We start from the raw sequence: 25,485 nt of genomic DNA on the forward strand, positions 1-25,485 counted from the left end.
CAATATGCAGCTTAAAAGCAACTAGTTGATACCAAGAATAAGAAAAAGCAAACACTCATATTGTTACAAAGCTCTTTCAAGGTGTTTCCCAACAAGGCAATAAAAGCTCACTTACACAGCTGCACTGAGAGGAGGAGCAACTCTGAGAGAAGAAAAGCTTCAATGTCACATTTCCAGCAGTAAGAGAGAAAGTTTGTCTGAGTGACAGCAGAGCTGCAATCCAGACAAGTCTCTGTTTCTCTCTGAAGGAAAATTCAACTGAATCCATCAGGATTTTCTCAACGGAACAGCAGAATCTCTGCAAACACTGGTGAGTAAACTGACCTACAGACAAAATGACCCGACTGATAATCAGGTCGACAATGAGTTCAAACCAGAATATGACTTTTTTATATTTGTGTCTCCTTAAAGAATATTATCAGATGAAAATGTGTCATTGTTGATAAAAACATGTAGCCTAAATGTGTCCAGAAGTACAAAAAGGTTAAAACAAACCACAGTGACTGAACTCCGGCTGGTTAAACTTGTGTTTCTGACTTGTTATTGAAACATTAATGTTGATATTGGGTTTGTGACAACACATGCTGCACACATAGAAGACAGTAACTAAATCCAACAGTAGCAGAGAGAAAAGTATCACCACTCGTCGTTTTAGAAGCTAACTAGCCTAGCCTAGCTTAGACTTTGGAGTGTCCAAATTACAGACGACAGTATCTGCCATCAGGTGACTGTGATGTGTAAAAACGTATTAAAACTTTGATGAGTACCTTGAACTTTAGACACTTTATCTCACTGTTTATACTGTTGTCTGCCTTTGTAAAGCAGAACAGCTGATAATATTTACCCTGATATTAACACAAACCTGAGCTCTACTCAGACAGTGTTTCACTCAGGGCATATTGTCACCTGAGGTCCGTCAGTGGTCGTGGGAGTTTTGGAGATAAATAGTTTGATTGTCCTGCAGTCCAGAGCAGCTTCCATCTCTTCTTCTGCACATTTAATGTGTCTGATTCTCTGAACTCTGTATCTTCATCCTCTCTCTGGACCTCCTCTTCCTCTTCCTCCTCCTCCTCCAAGCTGACACTCTGACACTAAAGCTCTTTGGACACAGATGGTGATTTTTCTTCTGATGCCTCAAACTCTTCAATAAAACAAACAATAGATACAAATACTGGATAAATATATCATTTGCTTAAAACAGTGACTTTCATCAAATTAGTTTCATGTAAATTTCCATCTAATTCTACATACGTTCAATGTAAATGTCACATTAAATGTAAAAGTTTTTCTGAAACATGAGTCATTGTGGAAAATAGGTGTGCACTTTATTAAAGGAGACAGAACAACAAATAATAAACACTTGAGACATTTGAAACACACATAACATATATGTAGAAGGTCCCCATAACTTTACATTAATAATCAAAGAAAGACATAAAGTTTATTCAACTCTGCATTCATTTAATTTAATCAGACCAAATAGTTTACTCACCTCAATGCAACATGAAAGAAAAACATTGCATTAAATGTGACGTGTAAACGAAACACTTAAATTCACATTATTAGGCAAACTGTGTTTTACATTCACAGGAAATCATAATACACGTGTTAAGTTAAACATCTGTATTTTGAATAGTACTGATACTGTTGATGTTTGAATTAGGTAACTTGGTAAAACAGTGAGGTCAGTCGCCAAAGTATACTCAATCTGCCATGTGACACTGAGCAGGTACTGCAAGAAATCAAAACCTCTGAGAATAAGGTCCAAGAAAGCTGCCCAGTGTGGTTTATCACAGCAATCAAAAAGTCTTTGATGGACAGCAAATTCCAAACCCAAAGGTTGGCAAACTGCGAAAACCTACATACATGTCACCACTGTGACTCTGATCACTCTGGTTAGATAGAAAAAACACACACAAAGATACACACACTCCAGTTCATGTTTTACCATTTAACAAAGACACAATGTGCATGATTGTTGCTTTACTAATTGTCAAACATCTTCCTGTGATTTTGTGTAGATTATTAGCTACATCTGACCTCCTGTCTCCATATAAAGAATATTATGAAGTAAAAATGTGTCAGTGTTGATAAAAACATGTAAGTGTATCCAGAGGTACAAAACAGGTTAAAACAAACCACAGTGACTGAACTCCGACTGGTTAAACTTGTGTTTCTGACTTGGTATTAAAAAATCAATTTTGATGCTTCAACATTTTGGTCATGAAGTTTGTTACACCACATACTGCACACATAGAAGACAGTAACTAAATCCAACACTAGCAGAGAAAAAAGTATTACCAATTGTCATGCTAAAAGCTAACTAGCGTAAGATGCCCTTTGGAGTGTCCAAAGTACAGACGACAGCATCTGACTTCAGCTGACTTTAAAGGTATAAAACTGATGCTTAAAAACGTGTTTAATAACTTCCTGTAATTTTACATAGATTATGAGCTACATCTGACCTCCTTCTGAAGACTTCCATTTTTATGTATATGAGATAGGTATTATCGCAACATTTTCTTGAAGAAAGCTCTTCGAATGTTATGGTCCACACCACTGACACTGTTCTTCAGTTAGCCATCAGTGATAAGTTATTTTTTTTCTTAGTAAAGCACAGGAAGATGCTTGAATGTTGACACATGCACAATAAACATATATAGACCTATAATCAAATGTTACAAATGAAACAAGGTTGTGTTACAACATACTCTGGTATTGGGGTAAGTTGTAACAATGGCACTCCTTGCATTTGACATCCAATTATGAATTCTGTGATCTAGTTTGAGAAGTTAATAACGTTGCTATTTGTAGTAGACAGATGAGGGTACTTTGTGTCAAAATTTGAGTCCTCTACCACAAACATTCTGCAAGTTACAGGAGCTAAGACAAAAAGTGCTAAAACCATCCCTGGTCTCCCCTACATCGACTCTGATAAAGAACACTTTCTTTAACATATTAAACTAAATCAACAAATTACACTTAAGAAATATAAAACATGAGGCCAATTAAGTCAAATTCTTTAATTTAATCTAATTATCTCTTATACGTCCACATGAAGGTATTGGAAAAGACGTCAGCATTGTCTCATTTCAACAATAATTAATTGATGTCATCTTGGAGTGGTGGCAGCATAACAACAACATTAATGATGATTATTACCAATCACTGCTCTATTTCCCTCCTCCTTGAACCGGCACCTTATCGTGGTGGAGGGGTTTGAGCACCCGAATGATTCTAGGAGCTATGTTGTCCGGGGCTTAATGCCCCTGGTAGGGTCTCCCAAGGCAAACAGGTCCTAGGTGACGGGTCAGACTAAGATCGGTTCACTCGCCCCTGATGAATAAAACAAGACCAAGGACGTGCACGTCGCCCGGATCGGCGTCACCGGGGCCCCACCCTGGAGCCAGGCCTGGGGTTGGGGCTCGCAGGCGAGCGCCTGGTGGCCGGGTCTCTGCCCACGGGACCCGGCCGGGCGCAGCCCGAACGAGCAACGTGGGCCCGCCCTCCCGTGGGCTCACCACTCGCGGGAGGGTTCAGACGGGGCCGGTGCAGAGGGATATGGGTGGCGGTCGTGGGCGGGGGCCCCGGCGGCCCAATCCCCGGATGGTGACTCTAGCCATGGGGACATGGAATGTCACCTCACTGGGGGGGAAAGAGCCTGAGCTGGTGCGGGAGGTTGAGCGGTACCGGCTAGAAATAGTCGGGCTCACCTCCACGCACAGCCTGGGCTCTGGAACCCAACTCCTTGAGAGAGGCTGGACTCTCTTCTACTCTGGAGTTGCCCGCGGCGAGAGGCGGCGAGCTGGTGTGGGCTTGCTTATAGCCCCCCAGCTCAGCCGCCATGTGTTGGAGTTCTCCCCGGTGAACGAGAGGGTCGTTTCCCTGCGCCTTCGGGTCGGGGATAGGGCTCTCACCGTTGTCTCGGCTTATGGGCCGAACAGCGGTGCAGAGTACCCGGCCTTCTTGGAGTCCCTGGGAGGGGTACTGGAGAGTGCTCCAACCGGGGACTCCGTCGTTCTCCTGGGGGACTTCAACGCCCACGTGGGCGATGACAGTGTTACCTGGAGGGGTGTGATTGGGAGGAACGGCCTCCCCGATCTGAACCCGAGTGGTGCTTTGTTACTGGACTTCTGTGCTAGTCACAGTTTGTCCATAACGAACACCATGTTCAAGCATAAGGGTGTCCATATGTGCACGTGGCACCAGGACACCCTAGGCCGGAGATCAATGATCGACTTTGTGGTCGTGTCATCTGACCTCCGGCCGTATGTCTTGGACACTCGGGTGAAGAGAGGGGCTGAGCTGTCAACTGATCACCACCTGGTGGTGAGTTGGATCCGCTGGCGGGGGAGGAAGCTGGACAGACCTGGCAGACCCAAACGTATCGTGAGGGTCTGCTGGGAACGTCTGGCAGAACCCTCTGCCAGGGAGATCTTTAACTCCCACCTCCGGGAGAGCTTTGACCAGATCCCGAGGGAGGCTGGGGACATTGAGTCCGAATGGACCATGTTCTCCACCTCCATTGTTGACACGGCTGTCCGGAGCTGTGGCCGTAAGGTCTCCGGTGCCTGTCGCGGCGGCAATCCCCGAACCCGGTGGTGGACCCCGGAAGTAAGGGTTGCTGTCAAGCTGAAGAAGGAGTCCTACCGGGCCTGGCTGGCCCGGGGGACTCCTGAGGCAGCTGACGGGTACCGGCAGGCCAAGCGTGCGGCAGCACGGGCAGTCTCGGAAGCAAAAACCCGGGTCTGGGAAGAGTTCGGGGAGGCCATGGAGGAGGACTACCGGTCGGCCTCGAAGAAATTCTGGCAAACCATCCGGCGCCTCAGGAGGGGGAAGCAGTCCTCCGCCAACACTGTTTACAGTGGAGGTGGGGAGCTGTTGACCTCGACTGGGGACATCGTCGGGCGGTGGAAGGAATACTTCGAGGATCTCCTCAATCCCGCTGACACGCCTTCCATAGAGGAAGCAGAGGCTGGGGACTCAGAGGTTGACCCATCCATCACCCAAGCCGAAGTCACTGAGGTAGTCCGTAAGCTCCTCAGTGGCAAAGCACCGGGGGTGGATGAGGTCCGCCCTGAGTACCTCAAGTCTCTGGATGTTGTGGGGCTGTCTTGGCTGACACGTCTCTGCAGCATCGCGTGGCAGTCGGGGACAGTGCCTCTGGACTGGCAGACCGGGGTGGTGGTCCCCCTATTTAAAAAGGGGGACCGGAGGGTGTGTTCCAACTATCGGGGGATCACACTCCTCAGCCTCCCCGGGAAAGTCTATTCTAGGGTACTGGAGAGGAGAATTCGGCCGATAGTCGAACCTCGGATCCAGGAGGAACAATGCGGTTTCCGTCCTGGCCGTGGAACACTGGACCAGCTCTATACCCTCCGCAGGGTGCTCGAGGGTTCATGGGAGTTTGCCCAACCAGTCCACATGTGTTTTGTGGACTTGGAGAAGGCATTCGACCGTGTCCCTCGTGGCATACTGTGGGGGGTGCTCCGGGAGTACGGGGTCGGGGGCCCTCTGTTAAGGGCCGTACGGTCCCTGTACTACCGGAGCAGGAGCTTGGTTCGCATTGCCGGCAGTAAGTCAGACCTGTTCCCAGTACATGTTGGACTCCGGCAGGGCTGCCCTTTGTCACCGGTTCTGTTCATTACTTTTATGGACAGAATTTCTAGGCGCAGCCACGGGCCGGAGGGGATCTGGTTCGGGAGCCAATGGATCTCATCTCTGCTTTTCGCGGATGATGTGGTCTTGTTGGCTCCTTCGAGCCGGGACCTCCAGCATGTCCTGGGGCGGTTTGCAGCCGAGTGCGAAGCGGCTGGGATGAGAATCAGCACCTCCAAATCCGAGGCCATGGTTCTCGACCGGAAAAAGGTGGCCTGCTCCCTCCAGGTGGGAGGACAGTTCCTGCCTCAAGTGGAGGAGTTTAAGTATCTTGGGGTCTTGTTCACGAGTGAGGGAAGGATGGAGCGTGAGATTGACAGACGGATCGGTGCAGCGGCCGCAGTAATGCGGTCTTTGTATCGGTCCGTCGTGGTGAAGAGAGAGCTGAGCCGAAAGGCGAAGCTCTCGATTTACCAGTCAATCTACGTTCCGACCCTCACCTATGGCCATGAACTTTGGGTCATGACCGAAAGAATAAGATCCCGGATACAAGCGGCCGAAATGAGTTTCCTCCGCAGGGTGGCAGGGCGCTCCCTTAGAGATAGGGTGAAGAGCTCTGTCACCCGGGAGGAGCTCAGAGTAGAGCCGCTGCTCCTCCACATCGAGAGGAGCCAGCTGAGGTGGCTCGGGCATCTGTTTCGGATGCCCCCGGGACGCCTCCCTCGGGAGGTGTTCCTGGCATGTCCCTCCGGGAGGAGACCCCGAGGAAGACCCAGGACACGCTGGTGTGACTATGTCGCCCAGCTGGCCTGGGAACGCCTTGGGGTCCTCCCGGAAGAGCTGGAGGCAGTATCCGGGGAGAGGGAGGTCTGGGTGTCCCTGCTCAGGCAGCTGCCCCCGCGACCCGGCCCCGGATAAGCGGATGAAAATGGATGGATGGATGGACTGCTCTATTTCCTCCAATTAGATTCTCTGAATAAATGTTATTATACTTTTGTTTTTTCTTGTCTTTTCATCCTCAGACTGTAAACATGACTGCTGCCAGCTGTCTGCTGACTGAAGATCAGTTTCTGTGCTCCATCTGTCTGGATGTGTTCACTGATCCAGTCGCCATACCATGTGGACACAACTTCTGTAAAACCTGCATCACTAAACACTGGGATAAAAATGTTAAGTGTCAGTGTCCCAACTGTAAAAAGACTTTCAACACCAGACCTGAGCTGCAGGTCAACACGTTCATCTCTGAGATGGCTGCTCAGTTCAGACAGTCAGCTCAACAGAAAGCCAGCAGCAGCAGCTCAGAGCAACAAGTTTCCAAACCAGGAGAAGTTCCCTGTGACGTCTGCACTGGAACCAAACTGAAGGCCCTGAAGTCCTGCCTGGTGTGTCTGGCCTCCTACTGTGAGACTCACCTGGAGCCTCATCTGACAGCTAAACAGCTGAAAAGACATCAGCTGATCGACCCTGTGGAGAACCTGGAAGACAGGATGTGTACGAAGCACGATAAACTGCTGGAGCTGTTCTGTAAGACCGACCAGATGTGTGTCTGCATGCTCTGCACTGTTTCAGACCACAAGACACATGATGTTGTTCCTCTGAAAGAAAGATATGAAGGAAAGAAGGCCAAGCTGGGGAAGAGAGACACTGAAATTCAGCAGATGATCCAGAAGAGACGACTGAAGATTGAGGAGATGAAGCGCTCAGTGGAGCTCAGTAAGAAAGATGCAGACAGAGAGATAGCAGCTGGTGTTCAGGTCTTCAGCGCTCTGAAGGAGTCTGTTGAGAGAAGCCAGGCCGAGCTCATCGACACCATCAAAGAGAAGCAGAGAGAGACAGAGAAACAGGCTGAAGGCTTCATCAAAGAGCTGGAACAGGAAATCTCTGAGCTGGAGGAGAGAAGCTCTGAGGTGAAGAAGATCTCAAGTTCTAAACAGAAACTGTTTAAACTCTTCCAAAGATTCCCATCACTGAACACTGCTCCACCCACCAAGGACTGGACAGGAGTCAGCGTCCGTCCACCTTCATATGAGGGGACTGTTAGGAGAGCTGTGAATCAGCTGGAGGAGACGCTCAGTAAACAGATGAAGAAGCTGCTTGAGGTCGAGCTGAAGAGGGTCCAGCAGTATGCAGTGGATGTGACACTCGATCCTGATGTAGTGCATCCTAGATCAAGTGGGTCTCATCAGACAGATTACTGTAGATGTGTCATTTCGAAGAAGTGTTTTACGTCGGGAAAATTTTACTTTGCGTTTCCAGTTAATACGAGCTCTACATGGACTTTAGGAGTGACCATACGGTCTTTGGTGGTTAAGAAAACCTCTCTGAGCCCCAGAAATGGTTACTGGACTGTATGTCGTCAACGTCATGGTGAGCACTTCGCTCTTCCTAACATCCCAGTCAGTCTCTCTCTGAAGTGTCAGCCTGAGAAGGTGGGGGTGTTTGTGGATTATGAGGAGGGTCTGGTCTCCTTTTATGACGTTGATGCTGCAGCTCTTATCTACTCCTTTACTGGCTGCTACTTCACTCAGAAACTCTACCCATTCTTCAGTCCATGTGTTAATGATGGTTTTGAAACCGACAATTTTGAAGCATGTGTAATACTCTAAATAGAAACACTTGATATTTCCTTCATGTTGTTTGCAAATAATCTACCACAGTTGATCCTATCTGATGTAGTGATGTTGACAAAGTCAGTCAAGGTGTTTTTTATGCATGATAAGAGTTCTGGCACATAACTGGAGATCATTCTATGAAACATTATTCATCTGAATGGAAGATATTTGATGGTCAGACCACAGCAGAGTATACACTCTAGTACTCTATCACAGTATACAGAATGAGCCATAAGCTAACCTCAGATGAGTTTCCTGTCCACATTTATCCTATGTTGCGAGTGGTGAACTCTGCTTCATCCACCAAGGACTGGACAGGAGTCAGCGTCCGTCCACCTTCATATGAGGGGACTGTGGTGAGAGCTGTGAATCAGCTGGAGGAGACGCTCAGTAAACAGATGAAGAAGCTGTTTGAGGTCCAGCTGAAGAGGGTCCAGCAGTATGCAGTGGATGTGACACTTGATCCTGATACAGCACATCCCAACCTCATCCTGTCTGATGATGGAAAACAAATTAAACATGGTGATGTAAAGAAGAAACCCAAAGACAACCCAGAGAGATTTGATACGTGTCCCTATGTGTTAGCAAAGCAGAGTTTCTCTTCAGGAAGATTTTATTATGAGGTTCAAGTTAAAGAGAAGACTGACTGGGATTTAGGAGTGGCCAGAGAGTCGATCAACAGGAAGGGAAAGATCACAGAATCTCCTCAGAATGGTAACTGGACGATATGGTTGAGGAATAAAAATGATTACAAATCTCTCGCTGGCCCTACAGTCCGTCTCTCTCTGAAGAGTCGGCCTGAGAAGGTGGGGGTGTTTGTGGATTATGAGGAGGGTCTGGTCTCCTTTTATGACGTTGATACTGCAGCTCTTATCTACTCCTTCACTGGCTGCTGCTTCACTCAGAAACTCTACCCATACTTCGGTCCATGTGTTAATGATGGTGGTAAAAACTCTGCTCCTCTGATCATCTCTCCTGTCAATCACACTGAGTAGAACAAACATTTGATTTTCTACAGAAAGATTCACATCATTTAATGTAATAAATGTATATTCAGTGTTGATGTTTGATGTAAATATTGTTGTTTCCACAGATTGTGATCAATGTGTTTTTATTGTTTATACTATAAATGTTTTTCTTTATGTCACATTGATATTTACTACAACAACACACTAGTTTTACCACATTGATTGATATTATTTAATGTAGTCTCATTTATTCCAACAACTGCATGACTATTATAGTATCATAAAACAATGTACTCAGAATAATGAAGCAATTGCGTTTTAAATTTTAACCATTTTATTGTCTGATCAGTGTGAACATAAGACGAGCTGTATCCTGACAAAACATCTATAAATGAGCAAAAGTTATTAGATTTTTTTCTTAATAAATGAAACAGAAAACGCAAAAAATAACATTTTCTTGTGTCTGATTGATTATTTAGTTTGTTATTGATATTAACAGCTGATGTTTCTAATGGCGACCAAATCATGTGATTAAAAACACCATCAGCTGTTCTCAGACTGACTTGAGCTGACGAGCTCCAATCCTCCATCACACCTGAGACAGCTGGTAGTGTGAGATGATGTCATGTTATTGAAGGTTTGAACAGCTGATACGAACTAAACCAGAGATCTGAGGACGCCCTCTAGTGGAGACACCACCACTACAAAGACACCTCAGTCTCTTGTTATGAGGAGAAAAGTTATAAAATATTCTTCATGTTACTTTAATTATTTGCTTGTTATTGCTGGATAAAAATGATTCTGATTATTACAAAGATTTCACTTGATATCACAGAAATCATGAGTTTTATAAAACAACATAATTCTCTTCTTCAATCAATCTTTTCTGGTTATCACGTGATAAAGTGGCAGGTTGTTATAATACAAAACTTCTCCATCACCTCCAGCAAACGTAAACCCCTTTCACATACTCACAAGGTCTGATAATAATTAGTTATCATAAAATATTGATGAAGGTTTGTGAACACAGAGCGCTGCAGCTGTCCAGATGTTGTCTAAGGTGAGAGTTCAAGTCCAGTTCAGGATTTTGAGGACGTTCCTCTCCCTCTGTTAAATATCTCAGTGGAACTAAATCTTTCTGTGTTTGGATCCTATATAATGTAACACGACGTCTCAGAGGAAACCAGGAGACAAATGTTCTGGATATTTCAAAAGAAGAAGGATCCAATGAAAAAAGTGGACATCACAGACGAGACATCCACTCGTCTCCTGCTGCATACCATCCTGTCTGATGACATCAACCTCAACCAGTCAGAGACTCAAACACATAACAGCTTCTTATAAGAAGAACAAAACCTGCAGCAGATGGTCGACTCTTCTCTAATTCATCTGTTTTAGAAAACCAAACACCTGCATGATGTGTGAGTCAGGGAGAGACAATGAGCCTGAACAGAAGATGTACTGAGTGTTATGTCAAGTCATCTAATGTCAGATAATGCAAAGTGTGTGAGGTCATTTAATGTAAAGTAAAGCTGTTGTTATGTTGGAGAAGGTGAACTGAACACAACACAACTGTTAGTAGAGATTAAATGACAGCTGACGTCGCCCTCTGGTGGAGATTTTAACAAACTGCAGCCTGACGCTCTTCTGCTCCGTCTACACTTCAGGATTTTCAAACTAATGCAGGAAATAAAAGTGATGATTATAAATCTATGTGTTTTATCAGACAGGCTGCTGATATTTGAGTGGTGTCTCCTTCTCTCTCTAACTGAGGAGATTTTTCTAAAAAACACAATTTTAATCTGATTTAAAAGTCCAACATGGAGGATTTAGTGGCATGTAGCAGTGAGGCTGCAACCAACTACACCCTCCTCGCCTCACCCTCTCTTACTGTAGTTGCTGAAGTGTTTGGTTTGTCCGTTCTGGGCTGCCGTAGAAACCTGACAGACTCTGTGGAAGAGGAGCTGCTCCCTCTGTGGATATAAAAGTCTCTTTTAAAGTAACGAAAACACAACGATTCTTAGTTTCATGTGATTTTACACTAATGAAAACATCATGATTAATATTATATTTCATTTCCTGTTGATCTAAAGACACAGTTTGTTCTTGAATATCTTCCACTGACCTCTTTTCTTATGTGCTTTATTTGTAACTGAATCTTCTTTTGGCTGCTGTAAACTTCCACTGCTGAGAAAAGACCAAGAAACAAAAAAGTAAAAACTTGTTCCAAAGTTTTGTCAACAAGTTTCACAGTGAGTCACTAAAACTGAAAGAGCTTCACTGAGAAGAGGAGCAACAGGGAGAAAAAACTGGAATGTCACATTTCCTGATATAAAAGTGAAAGTTTGAGTGACAGCAGAGCTGCAGTCCAGACGAGTCTCTGTGTTTCTCTCTGAAGAAAACTTTCTCAACACAACAGCAGAATCTCTGACAAACACTGGTGAGTACACGGCCAATTTCAACATGTACATTTAGTCAGAACTACAAAACAGGTTTAAATCAAACCACAGTGACTGAACTCTGGATAAAGTTAGATAGGACACAGTCACAGCTAGCTTTAGCTTCAGCTAATTTACCCACTTTGACTGATCTGTCTCCTGATATTAAAACATCATGCTTGATACCTGATATTAATTGAGTTTGTTAAACCACATACCTTTACTGTAAAGCACAGCAGCTCAATCCAACCATAACAAAGACAAACACAGATAAATTAGTCTACTAAAGGCTAACTAGCCTAGCTCAGAGCACAGTGTCTGATGTTATCAGACAGTGTATTTTATTGCCTTTAAAAGCACAAAATGGCTGTTTTACAGCTTATGTCGCTGTTAAACACTTACGTAAGAAGCCTGGAACATATAACTCTGTCCTTTCAACTTTACTGTTTCTGCTCTGTGTCTTTGTACAGCTGATAATATTTACTGTGTTTTAGAAACCGGTATTACCTGTAACACAAAACCTGAACTGTACTCAGACAGGAAGTTCCACTCAGAGGCGTATCCAGGACACATTTTTACCTGTCAGAACTTACCATGACCGTCCTTATATTCCACTTAGTAATAGTTTATCAAACAATTAATCAAGAGATATCTAATTACAGTTTTCTTTTTCTCACTTTTTATCCTCAGACTGTAAACATGTCTGCTGCCAGCTCTCTGCTGACTGAAGATCAGTTTCTGTGCTCCATCTGTCTGGATGTGTTCACTGATCCAGTCAGCACACCATGTGGACACAACTTCTGTAAAACCTGCATCACTAAACACTGGGATAAAAATGACACGTGTCAGTGTCCCAACTGTAAAAAGACTTTCAACATCAGACCTGAGCTGAAGGTCAACACGTTCATCTCTGAGATGGCTGCTCAGTTCAGACAGTCAGCTCAACAGAAAGCCAGCAGCAGCAGCTCAGAGCAACAAGTTTCCAAACCAGGAGAAGTTCCCTGTGACGTCTGCACTGGAACCAAACTGAAGGCCCTGAAGTCCTGCCTGGTGTGTCTGGGCTCCTACTGTGAGACTCACCTGGAGCCTCATCTGACAATGTCAGGCCTGAAAAGACATCAGCTGATCGACCCTGTGGAGAACCTGGAAGACAGGGTGTGTACGAAGCACGATAACATGCTGGAGCTTTTCTGTAAGACCGACCAGATGTGTGTCTGCATGCTCTGCACTGTTTTAGACCACAAGACACATGATGTTGTTCCTCTGAAAGAAGAATATGAAGGAAAGAAGGCCGAGCTGGGGAAAACAGAGGCTGAAATTCAGCAGATGATCCAGAAGAGACGACTGAAGATTGAGGAGATGAAGCGCTCAGTGGAGCTCAGTAAGAAAGATGCAGACAGAGAGATAGCAGCTGGTGTTCAGGTCTTCAGCGCTCTGAAGGAGTCTGTTGAGAGAAGCCAGGCCGAGCTCATCGACACCATCAAAGTGAAGCAGAGAGAGACAGAGAAACAGGCTGAAGGCTTCATCAAAGAGCTGGAACAGGAAATCTCTGAGCTGGAGAAGAGAAGCTCTGAGGTGGAGCAGCTCTCACAGTCTGAAGACCACCTCCACCTCCTCCAAAGCTCCCCATCACTGAACTCTGCTCCACCCACCAAGAACTGGACAGGAGTCAGCGTCCGTCCACCTTCATATGAGGGGACTGTGGTGAGAGCTGTGAATCAGCTGGAGGAGACGCTCAGTAAACAGATGAAGGAGGCCGAGCTGAAGTGGGTCCAGCAGTATGCAGTGGATGTGACACTTGATCCTGATACAGCACATCCCAAACTCATCCTGTCTGATGATGGAAAACAAGTTAAACATGGTGATGTAACGAAGAATCTTTCAGACAACCCAGAGAGATTTGATACTTGTGCTAACGTCTTAGCAAATCAGAGTTTCTCTCCTGGAAGATTTTATTATGAGGTTCAAGTTAAAGAGAAGACTGACTGGGATTTAGGAGTGGCCAGAGAGTCGATCAACAGGAAGGGGAAACATCAAACTGTCTCCTCAGTATGGTTACTGGATGATATGTTTGAGAAATAATAATGAGTACAAAGCTTGTGCTGGCCCTTCAGTTCGTCTCTCTCTGAAGCATCAGCCTCAGAAGGTGGGGGTGTTTGTGGATTATGAGGAGGGTCTGCTCTCCTTTTATGACGTTGATGCTGCAGCTCTTATCTACTCCTTTACTGGCTGCTGCTTCACTCAGAAACTCCACCCACTCTTCAGTCCATGTAATAATGATGGTGGTAAAAACTCTGCTCCTCTGATCATCTCTCCTGTCAATCACACTGAGTAGAACAAACATTTGATTTTCTACAGAAAGATTCACATCATTTATTGTAATGAATGTGTTTTTATTGGTGATGTGATATGGTTGGTTTCACATTCTGATCAATGCGATTTCATTGTTTTAACTATAAATGTTTTTCTTGATGTGTCACTCAGATATTTACCACTAACAACACACCAGTTTTACCACATTGATTGATGTTACCTAACGTAGTCTCATTTATTGTAATAATTGCATTACCTGCCTTCAACACTGTTAAATCATCAGAAAACAACGTACTCAGATATGTGAAATATTTGTGTGTTGAGTTTTGTCTGATCATTGTAAATATAAGATGAGCACCCTGACAAAACATTTATAAAAGAGCAAAAAGTGATCTGATTTTGTTTTTCTTTATGAATATAACAGAAAAAGCAAAAAAGCAAAAATCTTGTGTCTGATTGATTATTTAGTTTGTCATTGATATCAACAGCTGATGTTTCTAATGACGACCAAATCATGTGATTAAAAACACCATCAGCTGTTCTCAGACTGACTTGAGCTGACGAACTCCAATCCTCCATCACACCTGAGACAGCTGGTAGTGTGAGATGATGTCGTGTTATTGAAGGTTTGAACAGCTGATATGAACTAAACCAGAGATCTGAGGACGCCCTCTAGTGGAGACAAGACAAACTGCAGCCTGTGTCCACATGAGGACCTGCTCTTAATAAAGAACTACAGTCTGATGCTGAAGCAGATTACATGAAGGCAGAACAATGAAATCTAAATGGTTCAAGTTCTCTGATGTTACTGAGGAGCTTCTCTGTGTGTTATGTAAGAACAGACTTTAACTTTAAAATAATTGTACTCAGCTTACCCCTTAAAAGTCCAGAATCACAGAGAAGCTCTTTAATCTACAGCTGTGGTTCAATCAGAAGGATTCTCCATCTCAGGTAAAAATGTTCCTCCTTGTAATGTATTTGTGAGAAATGTTTCCGGAGGAGAAAAACTGCTCAACACTTTGGAGAACAGCAGTGAAGTGCAGAGGGATTAGTTGCTGTGATGGATCACAGACTGTTTAGTGCTTGGAACAGATACACACTTATATGTTACAGTCACAGACAGGAAGTAACAAGGTAGTCACTCGCATACAAAATCAAAAAACTTAACTTGCCCTACGTTTCTGTTTCTGGGGGCTGTTTTACTTTTTCACCACTGTGAGAGGAAATATTGTAGTTTTTACTCTACTAACATCTGGATTTGCTGTTTGCAAATTCACATTTTTCATTTAACAAGAATTCATCTCAAATAACTGTTGTTGTGTTATCTTAAAACTCAATTAATTTGACAAATATGACATGCATTTTTTTCACAGTCTTAAAAATATCCTCATATTAAGGGACGTCATATCATCCATGCTGTTGTCTGATGACATAACCCCCAAAACCCGATGATGTAAACTTTTTAATCCACAGTGACAGCATGGTGCATTTAATGTTCTCATGGGTATTATAAAGTATTCTGATCTAAGGTCAGCTGAAGCAGAAACATCAACATCAGTCATTTTCCATCGTGACACACAACACTGGATATTCAAATAATAAACTGAAATTCCTACAATTTCTACAGAGCACTTTTAATTTGAGTCACGGCAACAGCAAATGTCTCAATCACCAAAAAGATTTTGGTAAGTCAAATGGGCTAAATTTGATATTTGAGAGAAAAATCAATTCTCATCACCGTGTTTATAAGTAGAAATCAACATTTACTCCTGTAGTAGACTAGTGTGGTAAAATGTTCAGACTTTTGACTGAAGGGTTCAAGATGGGAATCTCAAATTTTAGCACTGGCCAAATTTTGCTGAATTTAATATTGCACGATTTTGAATGATTGCCAATCGCCTCACGCGGGGCACCATATGTAGTGTTAGTATATTGTAGTATCACGCGACATTAAATGGGAGACTTGGGTTAAATTTGGCTATCAATAATAATTTATGATTATCAGGGATAAATACTTATGATTATTTGAGTGAGAGACTCAAACACATAACAGTTTCTTATAAGAAGAACAAAACCTGCAACAGGTGGTCGACTCTTCTGTGATTCATCTGTTTTAGAAAAACAAACACCTGCATGATGTGTGAGTCAGGGAGAGACAATGAGCCTGAACAGAAGATGTACTGAGTGTTATGTCAAGTCATCTAATGTCAGATAATGGAAAGGGAATGAGGTAATTTAATGTAAAGTAAAGCTGTTGTTATGTTGGAAAAGGTGAATTGAACACAGCACAACTGTTAGTAGAGATGAAATGACAGCTGACGTCGCCCTCTGGTGGAAATTTTAACAAACTGCAGCCTGACGCCCTTTTGCTCCGTTTACACTTCAGGATTTTCAAAATAATGCGAGGACATAAAAGTGATAATTATAAATCCCTCTGTGTTTTATCAGACTGACTACTGATGTTTGAGTGGTGTCTCCTTCTCTCTCTAACTGAGGAGATTTTTCTAAAAACACAATTTTAATTTCACTCAAAAGTCCAACATGGAGGATTTAGTGGCATGTAGCAGTGAGGCTGCAACCACCTACACCCTCCTCACCTCACCCTCTCTTACTGCAGTTGCAGAAGTGTTTGGTTTGTCCATTCTGGGCTACCGTAGAAACCTGACAGACTCTGTGGAAGAGGAGCTGCTCCCTCTGTGGATATAAAAGTCTCTTTTAAAGTAACGAGAACCAAACAATTCTTAGTTTCAGGGGATTTTACACTGATGAAAACATATTTAATAACATTATATTTAATTTCTGCTGATAGTACCTCCTAAATCCTTCACACTGGACCTTTAAGACAGCTTTGAAAGTATTTTAAAATTACAGTGAAGCCCACTTTCTGTATTCCTCTGTGTAATGTGACAGGTTAGAAATCACACAACAAAAGCCTCACAGAGAAAAGATGCTGAACAGTTTGGAAAGCAGCAGAAAAGTGAAATGACAGACTGAACAGTGAGCTGAACACTGGAGTGTTGGTGGGATTGTAGAGGGAGCGTTGTGGCCTGTTGATCTAAAGACACAGTTTGTTCTTGAATATCTTCCACTGACCTCTTTTCTTATGTGCTTTATTTGTATCTGTATCTTCTCTTGGCTGCTGTAAACTTCCACTGCTGAGAAAAGACCAAGAAAAAAAAAAGAAGTAAAAACTTGATCCAAAGTTTTGTCTACAAGTTTCGCAGTGAGTCACTAAAACTGAGAGAGCTTCACTGAGAGGAGGAGCAACAAGAAGAAAAAAGTGGAACGTCATATTTCCTTATATGAAAGTGACAGTTTGTCTGAGTGACAGCAGAGCTGCAGTCCAGACGAGTCTCTCTGTTTTCAGCTGAATCCATCAGGTTTTTCTCAGCGCAACAGCAGAACCTCTGCAAACCCTGGTGAGTACACTGACCTACACAGACCTGACTGAAGATTTATTAAAACTGAGTTAAAACCAGAATCTGACACTTTAACACATGTACACCGAAAGTACTGAGCAGATTAAAACCAAACCACAGTGACTGAGCTCCAGCTTATTAGAGTTACACAGAGTCCAGTCGCAGCTGCTTTCAGTTCAAACTGATTTTACCATCTTTCTCTAAGCTGTTTCTGGTATCAACACAAAACCTGAGCTCTTCTCAGACAGGAAGTTTCACTCAGGATGTCGCCATTTTAACAAACACCCGTCAGTGGCTGAGTGTTGTAGAGAGAAACAGTTTGGGTTTCCTGCAGCTTCCATCTCTTCTTCTGTACATTTAATGTGTCTGATTCTCTGCTGTCTGTATCTTCATCCTCTCTCTCTGGACCTCCTCCTCCTCCTCCTCCTCCTCCAAGCTGACTCTCTGACACGAAAGAGTTTTTTCTCTTGCTCTGCTCTGACTTTTTCATGATGACACTCCTTATGTTCCACTTGTTAGATTTGTTCAAGTATATATTCAACTTTAATGCAATTACAGTTGTTGCTGTATTCTCACTTTTCATCCTCAGACTGTAAACATGTCTGCTGCCAGCTGTCTGCTGACTGAAGATCAGTTTCTGTGCTCCATCTGTCTGGATGTGTTCACTGATCCAGTCACCATACCATGTGGACACAACTTCTGTAAAACCTGCATCACTGAACACTGGAGAGTTAACGTCCCGTGTCAGTGTCCCAACTGTAAAGAGGTTTTCTACACAAGACCGAAGCTGCAGGTCAACACGTTCATCTCTGAGATGGCTGCTCAGTTCAGACAGTCAGCTCAACAGAAGGCCAGCAGCAGCAGCTCAGAGCAACAAGTTTCCAAACCAGGAGAAGTTACCTGTGATGTCTGCACTGGAACCAAACTGAAGGCCCTGAAGTCCTGCCTGGTGTGTCTGGCCTCCTACTGTGAGACTCACCTGGAGCCTCATCTGTCAGCTAAACAGCTGAAAAGACATCAGCTGATCGACGCTGTGGAGAACCTGGAAGACAGGATGTGTAGGAAGCACGATAAACTGCTGGAGCTGTTCTGTAAGACCGACCAGATGTGTGTCTGCATGCTCTGCACCTATTCAGACCACAAGACACATGATGCTGTTCCTCTGAAAGAAGAATATGAAGGAAAGAAGGCTGAGCTGGGGAAGAAAGACGCTGAAATTCAGCAGATGATCCAGAAGAGACGACTGAAGATTGAAAAGATGAAGCGCTCAGTGGAGCTCAGTAAGAAAGATGCAGACAGAGAGATAGCAGCTGGTGTTCAGGTCTTCAGCGCTCTGAAGGAGTCTGTTGAGAGAAGCCAGGCCGAGCTCATCGACACCATCAAAGAGAAGCAGAGAGAGACAGAGAAACAGGCTCAAGGCTTCATCAAAGAGCTGGAACAGGAAATCTCTGAGCTGAAGAAGAGAAGCTCTGAGATGGAGCAGCTCTCAAAGTCTGAAGACCACCTCCACCTCCTCCAAAGCTCCCCATCACTGAGCGCTGCTCCAACCACCAAGAACTGGACAGGAGTCAGCATCCGTCCACCTTCATATGAGGGGACTGTGGTGAGAGCTGTGAATCAGCTGGAGGAGACGCTCAGTAAACAGATGAAGACGATGCTTGAGCTGAAGAGGGTCCAGCAGTATGCAGTGGATGTGACACTCGATCCTGATACAGCACATCCCAAACTCATCCTGTCTGATGATGGAAAACAAGTAAACTGTGGTGATGTAAAGAAGAAACTCCCAGACAAGCCAGAGAGATTTGATAAATGTCCCTGTGTCTTAGCAAAGCAGAGTTTCTCTTCAGGAAGATTTTATTATGAAGTTCAAGTTAAAGAGAAGACTGACTGGGATTTAGGAGTGGCCAGAGTGTCGATCAACAGGAAGGGACCAGTCACACTGTCTCCTCAAAATGGTTACTGGACGATATGTTTGAGGAATAAAAATGAGTACAGAGCTTGTGCTGACCCTCTAGTCCGTCTCTCTCTGAAGTGTCAGCCTGAGAAGGTGGGGGTGTTTGTGGATTATGAGGAGGGTCTGGTCTCCTTTTATGACGTTGATGCTGCAGCTCTTATCTACTCCTTTACTGGCTGCTGCTTCACTCAGAAACTCTACCCATTCTTCTGTCCGTATCTTAATACTGGTGGTAAAAACTCTGCTCCTCTGATCATCTCTCCTGTCAATCACACTGAGTAGAACAAACATTTGATTTTCTTCATGTTTTTCTTTTTTCTTTCCCCAATTGTTACGACCAGGGCCTAGGGGGAAACCCTGGTGCAGCAAGTGTGTGAAGCTCTCCTCTTCCCATTGTGCAAAGTATAAAAAGGGAAAATGTAGAGACACCCCAACTTCACCTGCCTTCAAAAGGTGGCTAACTCACCTAGCTAGTCTTCATTGGCTTGCCGAGCTCTAGGTACTTTAAACACTGAACTCAGTGAATCACCAAAGACCAGGAATCTAGTCAACTGCGAAACACTGAAGTGTACCCCCACCCAGGATTTCCACCAAAAATAAGAAAGGCAAAATAACAAAAGGTGGCAAATTCTTGAAAATGCCCAGCAGCTATCTGGTCAGGCTGCTCAGACAGACACACAACATGCAGCAGCAACTTAACAAAAGAGATGACCACTACACTTAACTAAACTCAACTAAAAATGCTTTGCTGCTGGTGGTGCTTGGAGGAACTCTTGTTGCACCAGGGTTTCCCCTAGGCCCTGGTCGTAACAATTGGGGGCTCATCCGGGATCTGAATGTCCATGAGGTGAGGTAGATGTGGTTTGGTTTAGTTTGTTTGTGTAAGTAGCCTTTAGTTAAGTGTAGTGGTCATCTCTTTTGTTAAGTTGTTGCTGCATGTTGTGTGTCTGTCTGAGCACCCCGACCAGATAGCTGCTGGGCACTTTCAAGGATTTGCCATGTTTGTTGTTTTGCCCTTCTTATTTTTGGTGGTAATCCTGAGTGGGGGTACGCTTCAGTGTTTTGCAGTTCACTAGGTTCCTGGTCTTCGGTGATGTACTGAGTTCAGCGTTTAAAGATGCCTCGAGTTCGGCAAGCCACTGAAGACTAGCTAGGTGAGACAGAGACAAAGTGACCGGACAAACTGGGAAGCCATACCCACCACTCAAAATCCACTGATCTGGGGATGACGCCATCCCAATCACACCAATTAATACACTAAAAACAGTTACACCTACGTGACCAAACCAAAAGTGGACTGCAACAACCACACACAAAAAGGCATCACACTGTAGTCACCATTACACAAATGTTGCAAGCTTACTCTTAAGCTGCAACCACAAGTGACCCTACAAAAGTGGAGTCCAGTTCCACAACCAAAAGGTCACAAAAAGTTACTGCACACAAGTATTAATCAGGGCCACACATCACAACGTGACCAACAAAAAAGCAGCCATCTCACACAAAACTATGTTGTTGTGCAAAGTATAAACGAAAGGAAACAAACTACAGAGACACCCCAACTACCTGCCTACCAAGATGGCTAACTTGCCTAGCTAGTCTTCAGTGGCTTGCCGAGCTCGAGGCGTCTTTAAACGCTGAAATCAGTGCATCACCGAAGACCAGGAACCTAGTCAACTGCGAAACACTGAAGCGTACCCCCACCCAGGATTACCACCAAAAATAAGAAAGGCAAAATAACAAAAGGTGGCAAATTCTTAAAAATTCCCAGCAGCTATCTGGTCAGGCTGCTCAGACAGACACACAAAATGCAGCCACAATTTAACAAAAGAGATGACCACTACACTTAACTTAAGGCCACTTACACAAACAAACTAAACCAAACCACATCTACCTCACCTCATGGACATTCAGATCCCGGAGGAGCCCCCAATTGTTACGACTAGGGCCTAGGGGAAACCCTGGTGCAACAAGAGTGTGAGACTCTCCTCTTCCCATTCCCAAGCACCACCAGCAATAGCATTTTTAAATGGTTTTATTCAAAATAACATGTGCTGGCAGTCTTGGACAATAGAGGAGAGCCCACAGGAACTGGGAGGAGCCGGCCTTTAAACCCTTGTCTTCCAGGCTGGAACCAATCAGCTCCCAGGGACAACCTACAACCACTCAAACACACCCGCAACCAATCTCACACACACACTCATACTTACACAGGTAAAAGAGGGATAATTAAAAACAGACAAATAGAAACATTCATGACCTCTAGGGTCGTAACACACATTGATATTTACATCACGCCAGTTTTACCACATTGATTGATATTATTTAATGTAGTCTCATTTATTCTAATAACTGCATGACTATTATATTACCAGAAAACAATGTACTCAGAATTATGAAGCAATTGTGTTTTGAATTTTAACCATTTTAATGTCTGATCAGTGTAATCATAAGACGAACTGCATCCTGACAAAACATTTATAAATGAGCAAAAGTTATTAGATTTTTTTCTTAATAAATAAAACAGAAAACGCAAAAAATATCATTTTCTTGTGTCTGATTCATTATTTAGTTTGTTATTGATATCAACAGCTGATGTTTCTAATGACGACCAAATCATGTGATTAAAAACACCATCAGCTGTTCTCAGACTGACTTGAGCTGACGAACTCCAATCCTCCATCACACCTGAGACAGCTGGTAGTGTGAGATGATGTTGTGTTATTGAAGGTTTGAACAGCTGATATGAACTAAACCAGAGATCTGAGGACGCCCTCTAGTGGAGTTCATGTCAAACTGCAGCCTGTGTCCACATGAGGACCTGCTCTTAATAAAGAACTACAGTCTGATGCTGAAGCAGATTACATAAAAGCTGGAGAACAATGAAATCAAACTGGTTCAAGTCTTCTGATTTGATTTGAGTTGATTTGATTTGATTCTTATTTGTCCCATAGGGAGATTTGTCTTCACTGACAATACATTACACATCTCAGATGACAACGGACACTACATACACACCAACAATAACTGACATACATAACAACAATAACAACATTGACAACTTATCAGACAGATCAGCGGGGCCTGCTGTTCAGGGCAGCTATGGCTGCAGGGATCAGGCTTTTCCCCAGCCGAGCCCTCCTGAACTTAAAGGTTCTGTACCTGCGCCCTGAGGGTAGTGGGATAATATATTAGTTCAGTGGGTGAGTGATGTCTTGTGCTATGGTGTTTGCTAGGCGAGTGATGGATTTGTTATTTAGTTCTGTGAGGTTGGGTGTGGGGAGTCACTGATGAGCTCCTCTGTGCTTTGTAGTTTTTTTGAGGGTATTAAAAATCGGTAACTTTATTTTACTTTGGAAGACTTTCATAAATAAATATGATAAACAAGTTGGAAAGCTGCAGAAAAGTGAAATTACAGACTCAGACTACTTCTTCGTTACATCATAATACTTTTTTCACTTCTGTTCCTTCTCTTATGGATCAAAGCCTCTTCGGCTTGTCTCCTGGTCTTCTGCTGCTTCTGTCGGGTCACTCATCCTCTGGAGTCAGTCTTTCACTATAAGAGTGTCTCTGGGCTTGTTAGTTAGAGTGGACAGGTCTGCTGCGGCTCCACCACCTGGCCTGCCTGCTTTACCTGACAAGACCAGAGACACTGCAGCTGCAACAGTACTGGCGAGTTTACAAGTGGAGCATCAGCTACAACACTGGCTTTAAAAAAAAAAAACAATCTCTGTCATCGTAACTGACAAGTTATTTTCTGCAGCTGTGTGACTTTTTTCACTTTTGTAAATATTTGCACTGCTGCATTGTGGAGGTTGGGGTAATTCAAATATATATTTCATATATATTTTCCGACTACACCATTGTTTTTCCGTTTTTGAGGAGTTTAAAGTAAAACCCCACTACAAGCTGCGACAGCAAAAGTGTTGGTGTGTTTACAACAACTAAGATCATAATCCATAAATCACTGAATATACAGTTGTATAGATAGTTGTACAGAAGTAAGATATGTCAGTTATACTGACAGCAACTAACCCTAACCCACAACAAGAGGGATGGAGATCAGTGAGACCCACGGCCAAGTCCTGCTGTACAACCAGAGGGAGAGAGGAAGTCAGGGGCCATGATGAATTTACTGTTCAATCACACCATAAAAGAGAGAAGCCTGCCATTTCCTAGCTGTCTGTTTAGTGTTCTGGTGTTGACAGGATGTGCTTGTCTTTTCTTGCGGCTTGTTTGTAAAAAAAACAAAAAAAACAACAGCCAATGGCAGAGCTGAGGCAGTGGATTGTGAGCCGTTGCTTTCCAAATAAATACAAAGGTACTTCGGCTGTCGCAGCTGCAGTGTCTCTGGGCTCGTTAGGTAGAGCAGACAGGCCTAGACTGTCCGTTATATCTAATGAGTCCAGAGACACTAGAAGCGAAGAGTGACCCCAAAATAAGCAGCAGAACACCCGGTGATAGACGGAAGAGGTCGGTGCATTTCATCCATCCACTATGACCCTTAGTTAATTTACTGATGTAAACTTTCACTGCTGAGAGAAGAATAACAAATAAGAAAGTAAAAACTTGTTGTCAAGATTTTTTCACAATGAATAACTTAAACTGTCAGAGCCTCACTGAGAGGAGGAGCAAGAGGAAAATAAACTGCAACATCACATTTCCTGAAATGAAACTGAAAGTTTGTCTGAGCGACAGCAGAGCTGCAATCCAGACGAGTCTCTCCGTTTCTCTCTGGAGAAGAATTCGACTGAATCCATCAGATTCTCTCAACAGCAGAATCTCTGCAAACACTGGTGAGTACACTGAGCTACACAGACACAATGACATGACTAGTTAAGTTAAGTTAAAAACAGAATCTGACATTACTACATTGGTTTACTAAGAGCTACAAAACAACTAGCTTCAGCTACAGTTAATTTACCATCTTGCTCTGGTCTGTTTCAAGTATTAACACAAAACCTGAGCTCTAGTCAGACAGGACGGTGGTCATGGAGAGGAATAGTTTCAGTTTCCTGCAACTTCCATCTTTTCTTCTTCACATTTAATGTGTCTGATTCTCTGCTTTCTGCATCGTCATCCTCTCTCTCTGTACCTCCTCCCCCTCTCTTCCTCCAATCTGACTCTCTGCCACTAAAGCTGTTTAGACACAGAAGGTGGTTTTTCTCTTGCTCTGCTCGCTCAGATGCTTCAATTAAACTAATAATGATGAAATAATTAACAAAAAAGTGTTCAATATTAAGGTATATAAAACGTTCAGCCTACCCTAAGCATTTGCTTTACAATAACATTACAAGCAGCATGTTATTTATAATATTTAACATGTGATGTGAAGGTAATGGAGGGGTTTAAAATGGTACCATTGTGATTTTAAAGATTTTAAAGGGTAAGTTCACGGCAAAACAGTGTTGCAGCATTCCCCTGACAAACTGAAGTAGCTGGAGACTTGTTTTAAGATGTATGAAAGAATATCGCAAAACAAAAAAAAAACATAAACTGTCTCCATACTACAGAAGCCCTGAGGGCCATGTGGCTCATGTGTTTACGACTTGACAACTAGTGCAAAAAAGGTTTTAACAGGATCATCTTTCTGAAAACGTGTTTTTCTCCAAAAAACTCATTTTCTTCAGTTTAAGTGTATAACAACTGAATGGATGAAGCAGGTTCTATTTCTTTCTTCCTGACCGCCAGAGGGCGGTGCTTCAGCACTGAATATCTCCATCTCGCACATGTGCAGGTCGAGTTATTATACCAACAAAGTCCCCTGTGACCGTGTGATGACGTAGGGCGCATGCCCCAGTATAAAACCCCGACGTCATCACGCAATCTGTTCCTTCTATCTACTTGCGATTGAGGAAAACTCTGATAGCAGGTCAATTGGCTCGCCGCTGGTAGTCTCATAACCTGAGGGTTGGTGCTTCGGATATTTCGGGGCGCGCTTCACTCAGCAGCATATCAGCTACTGGGAGAGGGAGACCACAGACCCTTGGGTGGTATCCACGCAGTCTAAGGGATACACACTGCAGTTCTGAAGCTGGCAACCGACCTTCTGTGGGGTCAAAATGTCTGTGGTCAGAGATCCCATGAAATCCCTCGCCCTCAGCAGGGAGCTGGCGTCCCTTTTAGACAAGGACGCCATCGAGCCTGTCGAACGGCATACACGGCTCAATGGGTTTTATTCAG

The 25,485-nt window shown here is 43.7% G+C and overlaps 3 protein-coding genes and 1 pseudogene across 3 annotated transcripts; all 4 read left to right on the forward strand.

Moving 5' to 3' along the window:
- Window positions 1-242: 242 nt before the first annotated feature.
- On the forward strand, window positions 243-8,438 carry LOC115577853 (E3 ubiquitin-protein ligase TRIM39-like). Its single transcript, XM_030410737.1, has 3 exons — window positions 243-310; window positions 6,621-6,891; window positions 7,168-8,438. The coding sequence occupies exons 2-3, from the start codon at window positions 6,630-6,632 to the stop codon at window positions 8,202-8,204; spliced, it is 1,299 nt and encodes a 432-aa protein (XP_030266597.1). The 5' UTR covers window positions 243-310; window positions 6,621-6,629; the 3' UTR covers window positions 8,205-8,438.
- Window positions 8,439-8,482: 44 nt separating this feature from the next.
- LOC115577852 (zinc-binding protein A33-like) lies at window positions 8,483-9,585 on the forward strand. Its single transcript, XM_030410736.1, has one exon. The coding sequence runs from the start codon at window positions 8,483-8,485 to the stop codon at window positions 9,203-9,205; it is 723 nt and encodes a 240-aa protein (XP_030266596.1). The 3' UTR covers window positions 9,206-9,585.
- Window positions 9,586-12,315: 2,730 nt separating this feature from the next.
- On the forward strand, window positions 12,316-13,969 carry LOC115577849 (nuclear factor 7, ovary-like; annotated as a pseudogene).
- A 3,278-nt stretch (window positions 13,970-17,247) lies between these two features.
- LOC115577848 (zinc finger protein RFP-like) lies at window positions 17,248-20,051 on the forward strand. Its single transcript, XM_030410733.1, has 2 exons — window positions 17,248-17,348; window positions 17,938-20,051. Exon 2 carries the CDS (start codon window positions 17,947-17,949, stop codon window positions 19,582-19,584), a length of 1,638 nt encoding a protein of 545 aa, XP_030266593.1. The 5' UTR covers window positions 17,248-17,348; window positions 17,938-17,946; the 3' UTR covers window positions 19,585-20,051.
- The last annotated feature ends 5,434 nt before the right edge of the window (window positions 20,052-25,485 follow it).

Source organism: Sparus aurata, unplaced genomic scaffold (assembly GCF_900880675.1).
Source record: "Sparus aurata unplaced genomic scaffold, fSpaAur1.1, whole genome shotgun sequence".
Taxonomy (NCBI): Eukaryota; Metazoa; Chordata; class Actinopteri; order Spariformes; family Sparidae; genus Sparus; species Sparus aurata.

Bases quoted from the DNA above. Each gene is read 5' to 3' on its own strand.
- LOC115577853 (XM_030410737.1), top strand. From the start codon at position 6,630: ATGACTGCTGCCAGCTGTCTGCTGACTGAAGATCAGTTTCTGTGCTCC. The intron at 6,892-7,167 runs GCAGCTCAGAGC...GCACTGTTTCAG, and splicing joins TCAACAGAAAGCCAGCAGCA to ACCACAAGACACATGATGTT.
- LOC115577852 (XM_030410736.1), top strand. From the start codon at position 8,483: ATGTTGCGAGTGGTGAACTCTGCTTCATCCACCAAGGACTGGACAGGA.
- LOC115577848 (XM_030410733.1), top strand. From the start codon at position 17,947: ATGTCTGCTGCCAGCTGTCTGCTGACTGAAGATCAGTTTCTGTGCTCC.